At 42.9% G+C, this 22100-nt stretch overlaps 1 protein-coding gene and 2 long non-coding RNA genes across 3 annotated transcripts in view; 2 read left to right on the top strand and 1 right to left on the bottom strand.

The window, feature by feature from the left end:
• ANKRD28 (ankyrin repeat domain 28) overlaps window positions 1–5915 on the bottom strand; it is a 190269-nt gene extending 184354 nt beyond the window's left edge. Inside the window, exon 1 of the mRNA XM_014603153.3 lies at window positions 5817–5915. Within this exon, the coding sequence (XP_014458639.1) occupies window positions 5817–5843 (27 nt within the window). The 5' untranslated portion in view covers window positions 5844–5915. The remainder of the gene's footprint in view (window positions 1–5816) is intronic.
• The window catches only part of LOC102566759 (uncharacterized), a 57297-nt gene continuing 40492 nt past the window's right edge, over window positions 5296–22100 (top strand). The window contains exon 1 of the long non-coding RNA XR_001372815.3: window positions 5296–5403. This is a non-coding gene — a long non-coding RNA (uncharacterized LOC102566759). The remainder of the gene's footprint in view (window positions 5404–22100) is intronic.
• On the top strand, window positions 10055–16002 carry LOC109285784 (uncharacterized). Its single transcript, XR_002093619.2, has 3 exons — window positions 10055–10145; window positions 11836–11990; window positions 14119–16002. It is a non-coding gene; the product is annotated as an uncharacterized LOC109285784 (long non-coding RNA).

Raw genomic sequence — 22100 nt, 5'->3', positions numbered from 1 at the left:
GCCTTCCAAAATTAAAAATTCACCTGACCAAACTCTTCTAACCTGCTTAAAAGTAAACAGTAATTGACTAAATTCAATAAAGTTTATCTCATGCCACAACCTTAAGCTTTATGATTTTCTAAAATGTAGTTCTTTTGAATCCTTGCTTATGAATCCATTATCAATGACGCCCACCATTTGGCCTTTTAATATAAAAAGCCCTTAACTCTAAACATTCTTCCAACAAATATAGTCAGGCAGGATTAGAAAGAGGTAATTTTATACACAATCTAGAATGCAGGCCTCCAAGCAAACTGCTTTCATTAAAATAGCATATACTGTATATGCTGTAATGAACTATGGGTTTGCTTGTGATGCGTGTGACAGTTTACCTCCTTAGCCTATATACAGAGAATGAAGGGTTAAGCCAGGACTGCCTAGCTGTAGGACTAGACAAGATGGATCTTTAGCACCAAGTGTCGTGAATGGTTTTGTTGACATACCAACAAAAGTGAGATGCCCAACACAGGAGGCGTCCAGAGGAGGTACACATGACAATGGGAGAGTAGGCTGGGGGTGAAGCAACCCATCAGCTCCTGGCCAAAAGAGTCTGGGGACTGAGACAAAAGGAAAAGATCCATGCTGCTGGAAAAAGTGAAAATGGAACAGCTTTATCTTCAGGGGTGCTCAGGGCTATGCAGGGTAGACTGGGGACACTGGGACTGCTTAACCCCTTTGGGGGCCTTTGCACCAGTAAATGCTTTTATAGAAGAGACTGCCTGATGTACTGCTCGAAACTGTAGGTTGCAGTGGACTGCCCTAAGAGGAGGTGAGGTCTCTCTGAAGCAGAACTGGATAGTAGCTCCTTGAACCAGGACCACAGAGTACAAAATAGGCGAGAGACCAAATGTAGGGGTCTTAGAGTGGGAAGGAGTTCAGGCTCCCCTTCTGCTCTAGAAGCCAAGCCTGGCTTGCTTCAGGGGAATCTCTCAGAGAGTGACACACACACACACGTACCCACCCACCTCTCCCCCCCTGCATAAATTAAACATTATTAGTAAACCTGGATCTAAACTACTATATAGAAAGTATATCACAATGAATGTAATCTGTAGCACGGTCACCTCCGCTTCCAGAAAATAGTAAAAGTTTTCCTGAATGTTTAGTAATTGTACTCTACTGCGCCATCACCTGGAAGAAGCTAGCACGAAAGTGCCACATGCTGTACTAGTAATGGGCATGGTATGAAACCAGACATAAGTTAAGAAGAAAATAATCACAATCAGCACTGATCAAATTCCATCTACACATCAAACTGATTTGCCAGAAGTGGATAAGATTGTAATTTTACTTTAAATAGGGCTACTAGAGATATTGTTACTGATGCATAGAGATTAAGTAACTTGTCCAACATCACAGCAAGCCAATGGGAGTCATAGTAATACAGAGTTTCTAACCCCCAACCAAACCCAACTATCATTTTTTATCCTTGAGTATTGTGTCAAAAGAAATACCTTTATAATTACAGTTTGCTGTTCAGAATTGCAGGAGTAACCTGGCCTCAGCATGGTAGCTAATCACTTTCGGACATACTTCTCTAGTCACCAACTAGTAATGTCACAATTTCTTCTCCACTGATGGCAGCAGAGGTAGCCAAACCAGTCCCAATGGATACGTGTTTAAGGCACTTAAGCGTATCTAAAGTGTCATGCATAAAAGTCCCGTTTTCAAAAATGATTCAGATTCCTCAAGTCACTTTTAAAAATCTAAAGTAACTTTTGGAAATGGGACCCTGAAGTTACATACAACATTTTGGAAAATACTACCCAATATTGTGCACAGGGTGTCAATCACCAAGATACATAAAATACTGTCCAGCACAATTTCGTATGGAGAGCCAATGTTCAAGCAGCTAGCAAGCAGAAAAGGGCTCGCACTCAAAAATAACTTGTTTTCCGCAATAATTTGCAAAGACAATCAAATAAACAAAAACCCACTACTACCGGTCATGTTACATGGATCAAATTGCCCTTTAAAGCTAATCATTTCTTGGGCCATAAAAGAGATTTTTATCCGCAAGTACACTAAAGTAGTGTTATGGATTAGCCACTCCCAGAATCAAGGCCTTATTTATCTGTGGAGCAAATTCATAGCAGTCTTGGGTCACACTTTGTGGCCAAATTTTAGCCCTCTGGAACTCCACGGCACAACCTGACACCTCATAAAATCCTGGTTCCACTGGAGTTAATGGCAGAACTCCCACTAACTGCGGTGGGAACAGGCTTTCACCTTACAAGCCCAACTTAAATCTGAATAGAGGGATTTCTCACTGCAATATTATACAGAAAATGATTTCAGAACCTTCTTATCTGCTTCTGCTGTGACTTGTGGTGACTAGGACAGTAGCCAAGAAACCCAAACCAAACATGCTTATTAAATAATAGCTATGTTGTATCACTGTCGCCTTAGGAAACCACTTCACCTTACCAGTGTTCCCTCTTATCTTGTGTCACCTTTTCTTCCTATTGACTAAAGCCCCCAGCACAAACCAGTAATAATTTAATTGCTAACTACACACCCATATAGATAGTCTGAAAGCAGGAGACAACCCAAAGGCAGACACGTAAACCTAAATAAACCCTTTAAAATGCAGTAAAGCTCAACTAGATTTACAAAGTAAGTTTCCACTACAGCTAAGCAAGCCAACTTTCCAGCTTCGTTACCTAATAAAATTGCAGTTGGTAGATAACCAATACCTACTGAAAGAACTATAATGGTACGCGCATGTATCGAATATCCTACTAAACAGATTGTACAAATACTACAGAAATCATTTTCTCCACCAACACCACACTCACCAATGCAGTAAGACAGCCAACACCTCTTGAAGCACAGTGACCCTACATCAAGACCACTAGTTGTAGGAGCAACCCAGAGAAAGGGGAGCATCACTAAATGAACACAGCAGAGACATTACTGTGAGAAAGTCATCCTCTAAAAATGTTGGTCAGAGCTGATAGATTTGGCAACGCCTGAAACTGAAGTTCTATAGCCACAAAACAGACCAGACACACCAAGGCTTGCTCCAAAGCCAATGAAACCAGTGAGATGCTTCAAATGGGTGTTAGAGTGGGCCTTAAACAGCTGCTACTAACTGAACTTGTTTCAAATAAAAAAAAAATGAATATCCTATTAATAATATTCTAATCCATACTCTATTCCATTAGTTTGTTAGTATTTAAGAATATTTTTGAAATTATTAAATGAATTTCATATAGTGCAGTTTTAAAACTAGAGTCTGTATGCTAAATTTTACCATTTAGCAACAACAAGTGATGAAGCCTTTGACACTTCCACTCATTTGGTAGCCTAGACTTACCCTCTTATCCCAAACACAATTGAAAAATAGTAGGCAGACAAGGTTCTTTGGGTAAATTTGACACCTTTTATTAGACCAACTCAAATAAAAAAAAAATTTTAATTAAATTAACACAAAATTTTAAAAGCATTCATTTGATCAGCAGGTGGCAAATGCAAATGAGAAAACACCTCAACAGGGCACCTCAGTGACAGAACATCAGGAAAGCGCAGCGAGGCCTGTGAAGGGCACTTACAACAGATCACTGAGAACTGTCCAAATATCAGGGCTGTTTGAATAGCATGGTGACAGCACCATGCCATCATTAGTAAAAGAACAAACTCTTTCATTTTTCTGTATACTTGAATATTGAAACAAAACAAATAACTTTCTGTATAACAATGCAATGCAATTCAATAAATTAGGTTTTAAAAAAATTACATGCCACAGAAATTGGTAATAACTTTCAAATTTTACACAGGCTCACAGCAAGGACAAGTGGTACTCACTCATTACAAAGCATTTCACACTACAAACTGCACACACTAATACCTCTCTTAAAAAATTCTCTCTCTTCAAAACCTGCTTCCTTCTTCCCAGTTTTGAAAAATCAATGTGTTCACCAGCTCCCAACATATCTATGTTGATTCTTACAAAACCTGTTTTTCCCTCCAGATCTGTGACTGTGGCAGTACAGTTGGGAGACCAAGTATACTGTTACTCCCTTCCCCTCCTCCCTCCCTCTGTGGTGAAATTAAAATAAAAATGATTATTTATTTCTCAATTATTTCTGAAATCTAGCAAAAAGCGAGCCTTTACATTCACCCAAAATTACAAATAGGAGCCTTTTCTTCTCTGCTCAGTTTAAAGTGATCATAAATATGAATCCCAAAGTAACTTTGCTCTGTACAGACAGCAGACAGTCTATTTTGAGTCCATGATTGTCACCAACGTTGTTTATATTTCAGGGCTTCAGATATATCTTTAAACATTTTAACTTATTAAGTGTGCTGAGTTGATTACTTTTTCAGACCTGAAGAAAAGTATCCGGTGTCCAAAAGCTTGCCGTAAAAAACAAACAAACAAACAAAAACCCTCACTCCCAGATGCATGGTTGCTCCAATAGAGAAGGCAAGGATTTCTGGAGGGAGATCCCTATAGTAACAAAACCAATTTTTAACACACTAACACCTAGAGGTCCCAATCATCGCACAAATACACAACCAAAAAGACCCCCCAACTTCCTCAAAAAGAACTGAGTTCAAGAAAAAAGAGAGAGAGAGACTGGACAGACAGAGGAATAAGACAAGGTAATGATGAGATGATGGCAGTCAGTGTCATGAGCAGACACAGTGCATGGCTATTTAACCATTGCCAAGCTTTGCAATGTGATGTCTATGAAAAACACCACCACGGGGTTGGAAGGAGAGAGCTGAAGCAAGTCAGTAGGGCGTGATCCCAGAATCCTAAAGAAGTCAGGCTGGAAGGGACCTCGAGATGTCGTCTAATCCAGTGTTTCTCAGCCTCTTCTGGACCAGGACCCCTCTGTAAACACGGATGGCCAGTCCCAACCCAGTGCCCCTCACTCTCAACCTGCTGCCCCCCCAAGTGTATGGGGCAGAGAGGGGGTGTGTGGGGGCCCCAAGCAACCCCCTGCAAGATGAGAACCAGCTAGCCTGCAAGGCAAACGCCACAGTTTCCCATGTTATTCTCATTCATGGGAGAGTCCATTTTTAAAGTTTGTTGATCCATTTTTACAGGTTGTTCCTTAACCTTTCACATATCCTTGGGACCCACCTTTGGGCCCGCAACCCACGGATTGGGAAATGCTGATCTCACCCAACCCCCTCTTGCCAGAGGCAAGAAAGATCTTGTGGCCCTTATGGGGCTCCAAGCCCCGACCTTGGCATTATTAGCACTGCACTGAGATTTTTTATGGGGGGCGGGGGGGGGGGGGATCGTCCTCGCTCGGAAGGCGCAAAAAGGCACAAAACGCTCCAGCCAGAAGAGGCAGCGGGACAAAAGGCTGGCGGATCCACAGCCTGACGGAGAAGAGGAGACAACAGGTAGGACAGAGGAATGCATCCACCACAAAGGGACCGTTGGACCCAAGGCAAGAGGCTCCTGCCTGCCTGGGGGCAAGAGGAAGGGGGGACCCCAGCGGGTACAACGGGTCCTCAGGAGCGGTAGTAAGGCGGGATGGGCTGGGGCGGGCCCAGGCGTAGGGCGGGAAAGGCTCAGCCCGCACCTGCCCGGCAGTCTGGGGGGGAGGGGCCCTCGCACGCGCCCACCTGCGCGGCCGGTTACCTGGGGGGGAGGGGAGAGGAGAGGAAGGCTGGGCACACGCGGAGGAATCCAGCAACGGCCGCGCTGCCGAGCCTGCCTCACACGCACCTACATACACACGCACATGCGGGCCGGGCCGGGCCGGGCCGGGCCGGGCCAAGCCAGGCGTGGAGTGGGGGGGGGCGGCACCCACCTGCTCGCGGAGTTTGAGGAACACCATGGCGAGGCCGAAGCCGCCGCCGCCGCCGCCAACGACTCCGCGACGCCCCGCCCCCCACCCGCGCTCAGACCCCGCCCCCGGCCCCGCCCCCACAAGCCGCTCCCGCGTGCCGCTGACGGGGCCGCGGCCAGAAGGACAGGAAGGGGAAACGCCCCGCCCCCGCGCACGCGGATTGGATGTCAACTGGAAGACTCCGGGAAGACCCCGCCCCCCGCCGCTTCCCGTCTGTCACTCGCCACCAAGTGCGCCGGGGATTGGGTTCGGCTTGGAAAGGGGAAGGGGGGGGGGAAACGAGGCGGAGTAACAGCATCGCCGATTGGTCAAACCGGGGGCGGGGCAGGGAGTGAGAGATCATGTGTGATTGGCAGCGGAGGGTGGAGCGGTCCTGGCAGGTTGGCCCCGCGTTCACCCCGCGTCTGCCATGTGCTTTGCTGTCTGGAAAAACTGCTCTGGGTCCCTTCAGAAACCTAGCTCCATGCGGGCCCGCACCAGGCGCAGCTCCTGGCATTTTTTTTAAGGCAAGTGTCCCGGACGAACCCCAAAACAATCACGTGTTTCGTTCGGTGGCGCATAACATCATGTTTTAGGGCGAAATGGCGTCATGAATGAAGGGAAGGTGAAGTGATGTCAGTGTAAAGAGTACTGGAAACACAAGCGACCAACCTGTTTCCCTCTAAATTTTCCAGGACAGGCCTGTGTGCCCTGCAGATAAACAAAGTTCTTGTGTCAGAGGCCATGTCTTTTATTAGACCAACTAAATACTAGCAAAACAAATGATTTAGTTGCTTTAATAAAAGATAATTGCCTCTGATCTCACAGCTTTGTTTCTATTTATTAGACCAACAGAGCTATAACATATATTCCTGCACGGGCTGCTGCACCAGTCCCCAGGAAGAGACCCTGAGGCAGGATGCCAATCCTCCAGATCTGAAAAACTGGCTCTAGATCCATGTGGTAAACTCCCTAAACATTTACCCAGTGCCAGGCAGCATCCTTTTGGAGTCTACTAAGAGGATGCAGCAGAAGAAATGTGAGTTACCTCCTTGACAAAGAAACAGTATAGCTGCATTTCCAACCTTGTGCGAAAACTAATGATCTCTGTCTCTCAGGAGTGCCAGGCTAAGGGGGTTGGACTAGATGGCCTCCTGCAGTCCCTTCCATCCCTAACTTCCTATGACTGATTCATTACCTGGAACCACAAGAGGTAGACTACTTGTGTTGCAGGTGCTGGTGCAGCATTCAGGACTGCTCCCTGGAACTTGATTGTTTTAGGGGAACAAAAAAAATGACAAATTATAACTTGGGAATCATTTAGGACCAGCTTCAGCTATGTTTATTCATGCTGAATTACCTCTTATTCCTCAAGTGCCCCTGTTGATCCAAGTGAGTTCGTTCTGATGTAGAGTAAGATGCTACTCAATACAATTTCCAGGTAATCCACTGATGAGAGAGAATTTAGTAACTTCTAGGGAAGGACCATTAAAACTAGCTATTGAAAACACATATAATAAAAGGGTAGAGAGAGGTTTTGAGGTGCTGACAAAACTATGATGGGAATTTCCATCCAGATGGAAATACAGAAGGAAGGCAGAGTGGTGGAAGATAAGTGCCTTAAATTCACCCCTGGGCAGTCAGCGGAGGAGCTGCTTAACTCATATTCATCATCACTTCCTATTTTAAGGACGTGACACAAACTTTGCGCTGGCCCTTTGCACTCGGAGTGAATTTAATTAAATACAAAAATTATTTTTGAATATTAATAGATATTCAAGACTTTTGCAAGACAGAATCCTAGGTATAAAAATGGGTAACGTATTACAGAGGTGTGGAGCCATGGCATAAAGCTTCCATTAAGAAGTCCAACATTATAATTTTGGTTTGGAATTTGTTTTCTTCCCTGACAAATGACATGACTGTTCTGAAGGGAAGGGAGAATGGTTCTGCAAAGTTAAAAAGAAATTAAAAAAAAGTTACAGGTTTTTAAGTGTTTTTAAATTTTGACTTTTTTGTGATCCAAAAACACCATATGACAACATTTTAATGTAATTAAACCTCCTTGAATATTTATATGCTGCCAATGTTAAAAGGAAATACATGAATTAACAAGCATTCAAAAGCTTATCTGACTATCCCAACTACATAGCTGGTCCAATAGAAGATATCACACTAAGAAATCCTTGCTTCTTGCATAATTTCTGGATCATCACAGCTATAATATCACTTTTACACAACCATTAAAATTTAGCCAAGTTATTGACAATTGTTGTTATGAATAGTTTGGGTATTGTCCTGCTTCCAATGGGGACTGTATATATGCATATAAGCATGTTGTCTTCTACCGATTGGTTGCAACACAAGAATTTAATGATCTTTTCACAGCTAAAACACATTTTCCTTTATCTTAAATGTTTACTTTTAGAACTAAAGTATCATGGTTCCACTCCATGGTTTGCTTGTCTTTCTTAGGCACAATCTCATGTAGCCAAAATAAAATTTATTTTGGCTACATGATATATAATTTAACAATATTATTCCCATAATATTGAACTCTCAGATAAATTAAAGAAAAGAAAAATGTATATTTTAGTATTTTAGGACCAAGTCATATTGGGACATATAATTCTGCAAACAGGACACATAATTCTGAAAATATTGATTGATTTGGAGTATAACAGATTTTAAAATATTTCTTCTATGGCATTACAGCATTATGTATACTATTTCTTTGTGTATTTGCCCCATAAAATAATATCATATGATAAAGGGTGACACACAGTTAGACACTGACACTCACTTGAATAGCTATCCCACTTTAAATTTGCAATTCACTTTCACATAAAATTATATAACTAGATAGACAGATAAATAGATGTAGTTGACAAGCCTGTATACATTAATATGTTCCCTTTGGAGCCACTGGTATCTGTCATTGTGTAGAGCCAATGCGTTAGACTGACAGAAATGACTGGAGGAGCTGTAACTGTAGACTGTATCACCATCTTTCCCAAACTAAATGTAAATATGCCTCAGGCATAGAGTAGTATCTGGTCTATTTATCTTATCAAGTATATCTATGCATTTCTTTGTAATACAACAACTTGAACTCTTATTCCAAATAATCACTTTTTATGAGTAAACTTAAACATAAAAGTTAGAAAAAAAATACAAATTACACTGATTCTGGAAACATCTGCAAACTTCAACTTAAGCACCTAAGTACTTGCATGTATGAAGCTAGACATATTCATAAGTGTTTGCAGGACTGTAGATATAATTGAGTCTATAAAATACAAGTTAAGATAGATAGATATAAATTTACTTCACGTGCATGTCTATCTGTCTTATCTATTTTAATTGATCAACAATATTCTACAGTTCTTATTCCATATCCATTTGGGTCAACAAATTAGTATTAATACTTAAACAAAAAAAAATTATTTAAATTGTAAATATTTCACATTTAATAGACTCCCTCCAAACAAAATGTTTTGATTTCTAAAACAAGATAATAGAAACAATATACCTAAAACCTTAAAATTGCACAGATTAGATTTAAATTGGTGAGGAATATGCATTTCTTGTTTGTTTATTATGCAGGAGGATGTAGTAGTAGAATAGTTAAGGTATTTTCCTAAGGATCCAAAGATGGAAGTGTGAGATTCACCGTGAACTCATGCCGAAGACAGCCTTCAGTTAATCCCCTGTGTGTGGGTAATCCAGTTGTAATGCTGGCCCTTCTGGGTGTGCCGTTGGCTACAGACACTGGCTACCTTAACCACAGTAGCTTAATGAACTGCTTTGGCAGACCTTATACTTACTATGTGGACATCATCAATTTTAGGATGGCCTCAGCTATGCATTTTCTTTTGTTTTTAAGTGCTTTTGTATTATAAATGATATAATAGGCAACTGCCCTGTTATCACTTAATAGCCTTAGGTGGTTTGTGAACAAACATTTATTACTTTTGAAATACACATATCATGAAAGGAAACGCCATTCTGATAATGTTAAGATTCTGCAGCCATAAAATTAGGAAATTCCACAACACACTTATATAACTGATTTTGTAACTAATTGCCCATATAGCATACCTAAGGGCACACTTTTAGCACAGTATGCAGGCCCATGAGACATATATGAGACCCATTAGTGTTAATGTTAAATCTGCCTGCTGAAAACTAACTCTATTGTATGTAACATTTTCCAGGGTTTTGGAGGCAGGACCATATGTGCAGCAACTGAAAAACATAGAGGGTCTGAATTAAAAGCATTCTGTAGAACCCTCGTATACAATAAGTTTTGTGAGTATGTCTGAACTATATCATTTTAACAGGTTTTTGTTTCTTAATAATACTTGTACTTTGTACTGAAGTTTTTAAATAACTTCACAAACATTACTTACACCTCTGTGAGAGGTATGAATTATCTTTTCATTCTTTTAAATGGGTGAACAGACAGAGAGGATAAGGGACTTACACAAGGTCATACAGAGGGTCATTCACAGATCCAGAACTAGAATGCAGAAGACCTGATTTCTAGATCCTCCACAAGAACTAGGGGTGTCAAACACATTTGGTACTACAAGCTAAATCCAGACTATGGGGCTCTCCACAGGCCAGAGAACCCACAAGCAGCAGCAGTGGCATTAATCCCAATGGCAGCTAGAACTGCTGTTTCAGCAGTTCCAGAACCCAACCACTACTAATGTCCACCCCCCTTGTCCTCTGCTGCTGATAGTCACCAGAATGACTAAAACCCCTGATTTCAACAGAATTTGATAAGAAGGGCCAGGGGAGGAGGGGAGTGCAGCAGAGGATAGGGAGAGGCAAGTAGCTTTAACTCCCTGGCTAGGTACAGACATTCAAAAAGCCCGAGCTGGAATTGATTCAGTCTTTGCAGGTTTGTCTAACCTGACTAGGCTGAACTGTTTTGATTAGACATGCTCTCTGTACTGAGGAAATTCAGACACATACCTGCAGTGGCTCAGGCTAGAAGCAGCATGGGGGGAGGTACTAGAGCAGCCCTCCCTTCTCTTCTGAAGCGAGCTGAGCTGAGGGGGGCATGGACAGGCCCCAGCAGGACTATCTCATTAGGGATGTCTGCCTACACAGTCCCAAGCTTTTTCCTGCTGGCCAATCAAGGGGCAAGAGTATTGCCAGCCCTGGACTAGCACTCTGAGGCAAGGCAGGATATGCAATTCATGTATCTGTTGGTGATACGGAGATTTTCAGTCTCCCTCCCTGCTTCATCATACTGTCTACAGCAAAATGACAGGTGAGGAAGCCAGCCAATGGGGGCTGATAACAGTCTTTATCACCCAATTAGCAAAGCAATAGCCTCTTTCCACATTACTTCAAACTTCTTAAACAGTTTACCAGCTGACCTGTTCATTAGTTCCAAAGGCCTTAAGCGGTCACTGTTATGTCTGCCTATTCCAGTAAAACTGGAGAGAGGGACACACACACACACCTCTCAGCATTAGCTAGCATACCACATGCTGGCTATGGTCCCTGCTGTGGTAGAGAGGGGGAAGGGATCTCTGCTTAAGCAGTGAGTGGGGGGGAGGGGCATGGGGAAGCCAGCAGACCCTGCTGTGCCTGCAAGTCTGTGCCGAGCTCCAACCAGGGAGTAGAGGAGAGGGGCCAGCCCTGCTGTGGAGCAGAGAGCCCCACCTATCCCAGAGAGCATGCCAGGATGTTGGGGGACTCTGATTTAACTTAAACCAGCAAGGGGTCTGGGACAGACATTGCATAAACCAGTTTAACCCAAATCAGTTACATCTGATACTACTTTTGACCACATTCACCTCAAACTGGTTTCAGCCATTTTCAAACTGAGCATCTGTTCTGTTACAGGTTTAAACCAGTTTCTGATCATTTAAACTGGTTTATGTGTAATGTCTGTCCCCAGCCCCTGAGTTCTGGAGCTGCACTAAAACTGCAGCTTTGACAGCCGTGGGAATTAACACTGCTGCCACCATGGCTCTTGCAGATGCAGTGATGAACCCATTGGTACATTCCAGCCCATAGAAATGGCTGGTCCAGCCCACAATGAAGCTCTGCAGGACAGATGCCCCACCTCCACAGGCCAGATCCATGTTATCATTACCACTACCACCATCATTACCTCATTCTTTGAAATACTGGGTAAATCAAAATCTAACACAGTAAAGTCTAATTCAGACTGTATACTTTTGTTTTTGAATCACTTGATCTTTGTTGTTTCTGACTAATGGAATCTCATTCAGGAGCAGCATTAGAGCAGTGCAAACCACACAATGACATGAGGCTTCAAGCTGGTCAGAGGCTCCTGTTACATTAGGTTATGCTTTGGGGCCAGTTGTACTTGTATAATTGCTGAATAATTGAGACTCTGCTAGAGCTAGAATTCAAAAAGCTCCTATGTAATTTGCTACACAACACAGTTACTGTAGTTGTTACATTTCCTGCATCCATTTTAGTATTTAGTGTGCTTGTCTAAGAAATTGTTTGATCCTGAAACTGAACCTTTGAACAAGGCTCAAAAAGGGTAAGCTGGACTGCCTGACCATATTGGATATCATAATAGCATTCTCTCATGCAGCCTATCTGTACTTTAAATGGCCTCTCAAAATTGAATACAGGTGCTCAAAATGTCAGCTCTATCATTGGTGAAGAAACAGAGGAGAGGTGGGTCCTCAGTTGCACTTACATGGTCAGATAATGACATTTTTTTCTGGTCAGATAGGGTGGATGCTATAGCAATGTTTGTGCTGTGCTTCCCTTCTGAGCACAGTCAGAAGACTTCACTACAGTTTCCTAAGCTCTAGGGTAGAAAAGATCTGCATGGATATGTGTCTATATCTATGTAATTCCCACAAATGTAGTTGGAAAAAAACACAACTAGCAACTGTTTAACCAAAAAGAAGAACTGTCCTATCTTTTAGCCTGGTGGTTAGAGTGGAAGACCCAGATTCTTGCCTCTTATCCAGATGAGGTTTGAACCTGCCTTTCCTAGCAAAATGTTCCAGCCTTCAAGCCACAGATAAGGCTCCCTAGTCCTCATCTTGAAGCTGAACCACTGGGCAACTAAGAGAAGATATGTGGGGCCAGGAGTAAGCAAGCAAATTAGAGGGAGTGTGGCTCAGTGCCAAGGATACTATCATCAAAAGAAGCAAGCCCCAGGCTCTGACTATACTTCTCCTAGTGGGCCAGAAGCTATCCCACTTCCACCTACCCAATTTATCTAATGAATGTTAAATACAAGAGTCAGAAAAGCCAATCAGAGTAGGGGCCAGAACCCATGGCCTCTCCCCTCCTGGAAGGATGCCCACCTTTCCACCATTTAGGCATTTAAATGTAAAAAGAAGTCAGCCCATGGGCAAATCCAGAATTGCTGTGAGGGGGTGTGACCACCCCGCTTTGGCTGGGTGGCGCATACTCAGTGAGAGGATCATATTGCCCGTACAGCATGCGGCCAAAGGGGTTGTGCCTGCATGACTCTCCCCCCATCACCATCTTAGATGCCAGTGAGCTCAGAGAGCTCTGAGTTCACCAGCTAATTGGTACAAGATCTGGCTGGAGTCTCTGCTTTCACACAGCTCCACAGCCCAGTGAGGTGAGTGCTGCCACTGTTTTCCCTCCCTGCAAAAATTCAACAAGGATAAAGAGGGGAGGAGAGGAAGATATGATCATCCCCTACATTCATACAACTCTGGAGTTCAGAGGCTGAGCACAGCTGCTGCTCCTTCCCTCTTTTCTTTCATTGCTGAATTCCACTAGGAGTTGTGGGGAGAGAAGGTTGGGAGAAAGGGAAGATGTAAGGGAAAGGCAAACAGCAGCAGCACTCACCCTTGGGCTTTGGAGCTGTGTGATGACCAGCTTGTGAGCTCTGAATTCATGGCACATGCAGATCTCCATCAAAACTTGCACTTGCATGCCAGTGAGCACAGAAAGCTCACTGCTTATGCAGCACACAGTCAAAGGGAGATGTGACCATGCCATCCTGCCCACCTGGATCCACCCCTGATTTGGCTTCTAGTGCTGCATGAAGGGCTTTTGAAGAATAAGCAAGTAGTCTCCTTCTATGTCCACACAAAACCATATTTTTATGTTACTACGTAAAACTAAAACATACACTAAACACAGTGTAGAATCTCAAAATAAATTCACTGTTTCTAAACATCAATTTTTCTCTAATTAGAAATATTTGCATATACTTTTGAAAACCTGCATGTGCCTAAAACCACATGGATATATGTAAACTCTGTTCGGATAATGCTTTTATCATCCTCAGAGATAAAGAGATTAAGACAGAAGAAAGGAATCTCTTGGAAATACACAACTGTGATGAATACATATGTCAGCTGGGTGCTGCTGTGATGAATTTCAGGGAAGATGAAAAGGGTTTCCCTGGCAGCAAAAAGTTGGTAACATAAAGAAGAGAAAATGAAGCAAACCAGTTGTATTTATCTTTACATCATAACAGACAACCTTACTCCTGTTTTTGTGATGTTTTCCCCGCTCTTATCTTAGAAGGTTTTCTATTTGATATGAAGTAGTAATAAGAAAAGGAATAAAATAAAAAATCTGGATACATTTGTCTTTCACAATTCGTTATAAAAGTGCCAGTGTGATGCATTTAATGTGTCCTGATTTTACTCTTTGCAGATGGCTAAGATACAGGAAGGGCTTATCTAAATATTTTGAATATAATTGTGATTTGATATATCACCTTTCCTCTCCCTTCTACCGTATAGCTCCATTGTTGAGATCAGCAAAGAGTCTCCAGGACCTTGAGGTAGGCCTGATAAATAATACAACACTGGAACCAATGGCAGTTTTGCAATGACTTTATTAGGTGCAGGTTTCAGCTTCTCTGGTGTGGGCTGTATGAGCCAGATCCTATTCTACCTAGTAGGTGTCTAAGTGACATGTCCAACACTATCCACCCTGCTTTAGTCCTTGAAAACCTACCAAATGGATCAATATTTGTAATGCCTTAAGTTATGGACTAAGCCTAAATCATAAAAAACAGCAAGGAGGAGGAGGACCCATTCACCTTTTACAATAATGTCTTTTTCAGGGATGTGAACAGAGTGGAATAGCATTACTAACAAATAGAAGATCTGGCCCAGTGTTTTTAAACTTGGTCTCTAACTTGGTCTTTCACAACCTGAGTCTGTAAACTTTCATGCTAGAAAAAGTCTATTTTCCCAGGCTGTTTAAGAAGGATTGGTTAGGGACTGGAGTGGTTAAATTCACAGGCACTTCTTTTGCATGGTTTAATGAATTAAATAGGTGCCCAGAAAATAGGATTTGGACTTATATATACACATAGGCACCTCTCTTATAATAGTTTCATAGTTGTTTGGGGCTGGAAGGGACCTTACAGAAGATCAGGTCCAGCCCCCCTGCACTTGGGTAGGAAAGACTGCTGGGATCAGGTGACCCCAGCAAGATGGGCATCGAGACGCTTTTTGAAGATCGCCAGGGTGGATGACTGTATCACCTCCGGTGGGAGCCTGTTCCAAACCCTTGGCACTCAGCTTGTAAAGAAGTCTTTCCTTATGCCTAGCCTGAAGCGGTCTTCAATCATGCATTAATTCAACTAAATACATGCTATAGTAATACTCCCAAAATAATTTTCACTGTGTTGGGCGCTGCATGACAATGACAGATAATCCCTGTCCTGGAGAGCTTACAATATAAAAACAAGCTATATGTTAACTGCTACAAGAAAAAAGTGGCCCAGCACATTAAATACAAGTTATGGAAGCATTATTCTAGTATAACATTTTAAAAAATCTTGTACATTTTGTGAAAGTGTAGGAACTTTTTGCAATATAAAACTGCTCTTTATTTTGTATGTAGTTATATAGAACATTTTAAGAATTTGTTCAATTGTATTTGAACCAACCTACATTTTTGGTAAAATGCTTGCTTATTTTATAATTTTACTTAAATGTTGTAGTAGTATACATTCACTGGAAAAAGTATAGAGAATAACCTCTAAATCAATCCATGAAAGGACGGTTGTAGTTAAACTCATATAATTACAGATGTTAGCACTGAATAGTCCCTAAAGTAATGAATGTAGTGTTCTCCATTGCCATGAGACAAACTGGCTAAATTTAAACTTGTATATTGTGTAGTAGCAAAATTAAACTGAGATGTTGGAATAGTTCCCTGTACCAATATTTGACCATGGTTATTTACAGGCTATTGGCCTGTACAACAGAGTGTTGACTTACAAAATTTTATGTATGTGTACACACACACACACACACACACACACACGCACGCACACACATGTGTAAATAAAACACACACCTTTCAAAATGCTGCATACACTTCTACATATATATACTCTAAACCTCAGATTTTCCCAGACCTGGACCTAATGAAGTCAGTATGCCAAATCTGAATTTATTAGGTTTTCAACATAATGTCAAACAATCAAATTTGACCAATCAGTTTGACCTCATTCCCTGGGAAGATTTTGGAAAAAATGATCAAGAAAACCGTTTTAGAAGGCAACATTCTGATGGATAGGCAGCATAGGTTTGTTAGGGGTAGGTCTTACCTAACCAACCTCATTTTCTTCTATGACCAGGTGACATATCACCTGGACTTTAAAAAAACCTTTGATCTGGTGTCTCATGATGTTCTTATGGAAAAATTGGGCAACTGCAGCCTTCACTACTTGACAATCTGATGGATGGGGAACTGGCTCCGAGGTCGGACCCAGAGGGTGGTAGTTGAAAGAACCGAATCAACGTGGCACTCTGTGACTAGTGGTTACCCCAAGTCTCCATTTTCAGACCTGTACTCTTTAATGTCTTCATAAATGATCTGGACACTAGTGTTAGAAGCAGGCTGGTTAAGTTCACTGATGACACCAAACTTTGGGGAAGAGTGTCCACACTTGAGGATAGGCTGGTAATCCAGGCTTACCTCAATAGGTTTGCAAGATGAGAGGATGAAAACCTGGTGGCATTCAATATGGAAAAATGCAAGGTGATCCACTTCGGGAATAAAAACCTGCATAACACTTATAGGTTCAGCAGTGCTACACTCACTAGCACCATGACCGAAAGAGACTTGGGGGTCATGATTGACCACAAGATGAACATGAGCCACCAATGTGACACTGCAGCTGGCAAAACAAACAAAAACTCTGACTTGCATCTACCGATGCATTCTGAGCAAGACCCAGGATGTCATCCTCCTGCTGTACCCGGCCTTGGTGACGCCACAGCTGGAGTACTGCATCCAATTCTGGGTGCCACAATTTAGGAAGGATGTGGAGAAGCTTGAAAGATTCCAGAAGAGAGCCACATGCATGATCAGAGGGCAAGAGAACAGGCCTTACGAAGAAAGGCTGCAAGCTATGGGTCTCTTCAGCCTGGAGAAGCGCAGGCTCAGGGATGACTTGGTGGCAGCCTATAAGTACATAAGGGGTGTGCATCAGGATCTGGGGGAACACCTGTTCACCAGAGCACTCCAAGGGATGACAAGGTCTAACGGTTACAAACTCCTGCAAGACCATTTTAGGCTGGACGTAAGGAAAAACTTCTTTACTGTCCGAGACCTCAAGGCCTGGAACAGACTCCCCCAAGAGGTGGTGCAAGCACCTACTCTGGACACTTTTAAGAAACATTTGGATGCTTATCTTGCTGGGATCCTTTGACCCTAGCTGACTTTCTGCACCTTGGGCAGGGGGCTCAACTTGGTGATCTTACAAGGTCCTTTCCAGCCCTAATGTCTATGAAATCTATGAAATGCCACCATTTCAAGAGACATGGTGTGATAACAGTAAATAATAAAATCCACATACTGAGAAAAGTGAATCAGTGAAAAGGTTTGATCATTATAAGCCAGGCCATGTGAACAGTACCAAAATAGCATGTTTTCATTTTTAAAAAATGGTTAAGTTTTTACTTTTATATTTTCTTATTATTGTTATTTAGATCATGGCATTTGGTTGCCTGAACTACTTTTAACGTATTATCTGCATATTATGATTCCTAGGAGCCCATCAGGGATTGGGTTCCCATTGTGTTATTAGACACTGTACAAACAGAACAAAAACACAGGTCCTGCCCAAGAGATTATAAAACAAGAGATAACAGATGGATACAATCAGATTGATAGGAAAACCACGAGACTATACTGGTCAGAAGGATAAACAACGGTATCAGTAAAAAAAAAAGCCTAATCATTTCAACTGTCTATAGGCATTATGGCAAACGAGTGTTTTAATATTTAGCCAGATTAGGATAGTAATGCACCTTTGCAGATGATTATAAAGAGCTTCTCCCAAACGTGGAAGGCATCATGAGAGAAAGCAGGAAGGTACTTGTGTGAAAATTAACAAGTGGGCGATATAGGAAGGCATCAACGGCCAATAAGAGTTGAGTTAGCCTCTCAAAGAAGAAGAGATATTAGGTGAGTTGATACAGGCTATGAACAGCCTTGAAGGGGAAGACAAGTAGCTTATATTTGATATGGTAGACAAAGCAGTCAGTGAAAGCATGCAAAGAGAGTGGTGGTCAGAGCTTAGGACTAGGAAAATGATCTTTATGAGCACAGCAAGATTGCATTTGTAAAGACCAGAGGAAAGGATACTGCAATAATCAAGATGCAAAGTGATGAGAGCCTAGAGTTTTAGTTACATGCATGGATAGGGAAGGGCATTATCTTTGAGATGTTATGCAGAAGGGATTGGCACAGTTCAGACACCACTTGGATGTGACAGCCTACACATGGCTCTGAGTCAAAGATGACATCCAGATAGATCGTGGACTTAAATAATAAGACAGGATTGTAGGGCTGTCCATAGAAATTGAGAAATTAGATGGTGCAAAAAGTATTTTTTGAGATTTTTATTTTTCTAAGTTTTTTTTTTAAACTGTTTGTTCAGCTTATAAGTGTTGAGAGTGTCACATATATTGTTCCCTGTTTTTCCCAGAAAACCTCCAGGAAGTCCCAGTAAGTGCTAACTCACAATGGGGAAAATATGCTAATTCTTTAACAGAGCCTTCCTTTACTTCAATGGCATTTATACACATACTTATTTTCCAGTGACGCACTACATTCTGCCACTTTGGAGCAGACTTAATTAATGGAGTCTGCTTTGCACATGAGCTGAGGCAAACTGCACTGCACTGCATGAAGTTGTATAAGTGGCGAAATACACACCGTAGCAGAAAGCGGGGGGGTGGGCAACTAGCAAAGCCCAGAAGCACGGGCAATACCCATAATAGAACATAGGTATAGCTATGCCTAGATCATCCCTGACCAGTGGCTGTCCAACCTCTTCTTGAACACCTCTAGTGATGGAGAGTCCATAACTTCCCTTGGCAGTCTTTTCCACTGCCTTACTACTCTTAACAAGAAAGAAGTTTTTCTGGATAGTCAATCTAGACTTACTTTGCTGCATCTTGAAGTCTTTGGTCCATGTTCTCCTCGCTACATCAAGAGAGAAAAGGTGCATTCCCCCTTTATAACAGCACTTCAAGTATTTGAAAACTGCCATCATGTCCACTCATAAGCACCTTTTCCACAAACTGAACATGCCTAGCTCCTTCAGCCATAGGTGATGTGTAGGGGGTGCACGTGCACCCCCTGAGAGTGCTGGTGCTACCCCGAGAGTAAGTGCTCTTGGCTTAAGTGATGGGCTGGGGGAGCACTGGTGCCTCCCCTTATAAGTGCCATCAGCACTTCCAGGCTTGGCGTCCAGCTGTGGGGGGACCCCTGGTCAGCTTCTGATACTGTCACAACCGCCTGTCGACAATCCCTGCTCGGCCTGCCCTTGCTGCTGACGTCAGCACGGCCACCTGCAGGCGGCCCTGCTCACCACTGCCACGTCGCCGCCACTTGCGGGCAGTCACCGTGCCCCCACAGCCTCAGGAGGTACATATCACCTATGCCTTCAGCTTCTCTTCATATGATTTGCTAAGCCCTTTATCATCCTTGTTGCCCTCTCTAACTTCTCCATGTCCCTTTTCAAATGTGGAGCCCAGAACTGCACACAGTACTCCAAAGGAGACCTCCCATGTCTTGTGCCTAATGCTTCTATTGATGCATCCCAAAACCACATTTGCCTTTTGTGTGGCTGCACACACTGGAGACTCATATTGAGTTTGTGGTCTACCAAGACTCCCAAGTCCTTTTCCATAGTGCTGCCATCTAGTTAGGTGTCACTCAATTTATATTTGTGTTTTTGATTATTCCCTCCTGAGGTGCAGCACCTTGCATTTGTCTGCATTGAACTTCATCCTGTTAGCTCTAGCCCAACTTTCCAATCTGTCAAGATCCTTCAGAATTATGCTCACATCCTCCAATGTGTTTTCAGTCAGGGCTGCCTCTAGGGGGTGCAAATCAGGCAACTGCTCTGGACCCCACAAAGCCAGGCAGACAGGCCACGGCTGCAATTTGGCCTACCTGCCCGCCCACCCAGCAGGTTGGACAACTCTTTGCCTGTTCCAGCCCAAAGTTCCAGTTGCCACCCATCCCACCACATCCAGTGTGCCGGGACTTTCACTCCCCAGTGTAAGTGTGCCATGGGACAGGGAGGGGGGCACTACGCAAGCTGCTTTTCCCTGGGCCCCACACCCTGCTGGGATCATCTCTGTTTGCAGTCCTTCCCAGTTTTGTGTCATCTGCAAACTTGCTCAAGAAGCTTTCTATGCCAGCATCCAAATCATTAATAAACATGTTGAACAGCACTGAGCCTAGCACAGACCCCTGTGGGGCTCCACTCAAAACCTCCTGCTATTCTGACATAGAACCTTTGCTTGTGGCTATTGAGCCAGTTATCTATCCAAATTGTAGTAGATTTGTCTGGCCCACATTTTTCCAATTTGTTTATGAGAAGGTTGTGGGGGACCTTGTCATGCTGCAGTCCAGATATACTATATCCACAGCATCCCCTTCATCTACCTAAGTAGATACTTTGTCAAAGGAGGAGATGTTTGTTTGACATGATTTGTTTTACATAAATCTATGCTGTCTGCTTGTTATCAGCTTTTCTTGCTCCAGATGCTTGCAAATGGCCTTCCTTGGGATATATTCCAGTTACTTCCCAGGTATTGAGGAGAGATTAACTGGTTCATAGTTCCCCAGATCCTCCTTTTTGCCTTTTTTAAAGAGGGGCACTGCATAGGCCAGGTTCCAGAGGACTGGAAAAGGGCCAGTCTCCCACAATGTCATGAAGATCATTGCCATCAGAAGAACCTTTCTTTTTACAAGTGTTCCTCAAACTAATGAGTTTGAACTATTACAACTGAAACTGGTCAGGGAAAGTTATTACAATGAAAATCATGACCCTGATCCTGCAAACAACTGGCATTACACTGTGGCTTTAAGAGTTATTAATTCAACTAGCTGCCACTTAGAAAGCAAAAACTCCCACTGATCTTGAAAAATGGAGTGAATGAGGAAGATAGGGGAGATTAGTAGTTCATTGTTGATTTTGAGCTGACAGACAGACATCCAAAAGGAAGTGTCAGAAACATTCATGAATAGCTTTTTAGCATCTGACCACCATATTAAGGCTGTTAAGTCAGAAAAGTAATAAAAATCAATAGAGTTATCTGGTCAGTGTATGAATAGGACAGAAGGTCATGCTGTACTGAATGGACTATTGTTGTGTTATCTTTCAGCTGAAATTCCAACTGAGTTTGGAAGGACAGAAATGCAGTCATAGAAGGGTTGCCATTCTCTTTATTCAGAATATAGATGTGTGCGCTATACCACGTATTCATGCAGTCAATAATGTAATAGTGTAACTGGGGATGGGCAAAGGGGGCACGAGCCCCCGGTGCCAACTTAAGAGGGACATCAGAATCATTCCCCACCTCCATGGTGTCTTTACCCTGGCAGCAAGAACAGCCCCATGGCATTGCTTTTATAGCAGCAGCAGCAGCTAGTACAGAGATACCACATAGCTGCTGTTTTGAAAGAAAGAGCTGGGGCAGGCAGAGCTCATGGCAGTGGCAGCAATAGTGTAGCTGGGGACTGTTTGGGAGTCCACAGCACGGATAAGACTCCTGTACCCCCTCACCCATGCTTTTGTAACCCAGGCTCTCCCCCTCCATGCTCAGAACCCATGCATGCCCCACCCCAACTCTCTGACCCATGCCTCCCCCTCCTATACCCCTCTTCTCACTCTCCCACAGATCTTGCCCAAGGCACAAGTCCTGCTTGTTACAGCTCTGAAATAATGGCTAATTGTACCTAAGGACAAAGAAAATCTAGAGTTCAACGTAACTG

The sequence above is a fragment of the Alligator mississippiensis genome, chromosome 5 (genome assembly GCF_030867095.1).
Source record: "Alligator mississippiensis isolate rAllMis1 chromosome 5, rAllMis1, whole genome shotgun sequence".
In the NCBI taxonomy this organism is placed as follows: domain Eukaryota; kingdom Metazoa; phylum Chordata; order Crocodylia; family Alligatoridae; genus Alligator; species Alligator mississippiensis.
This window is presented reverse-complemented; position numbering and strand designations above follow the sequence as displayed.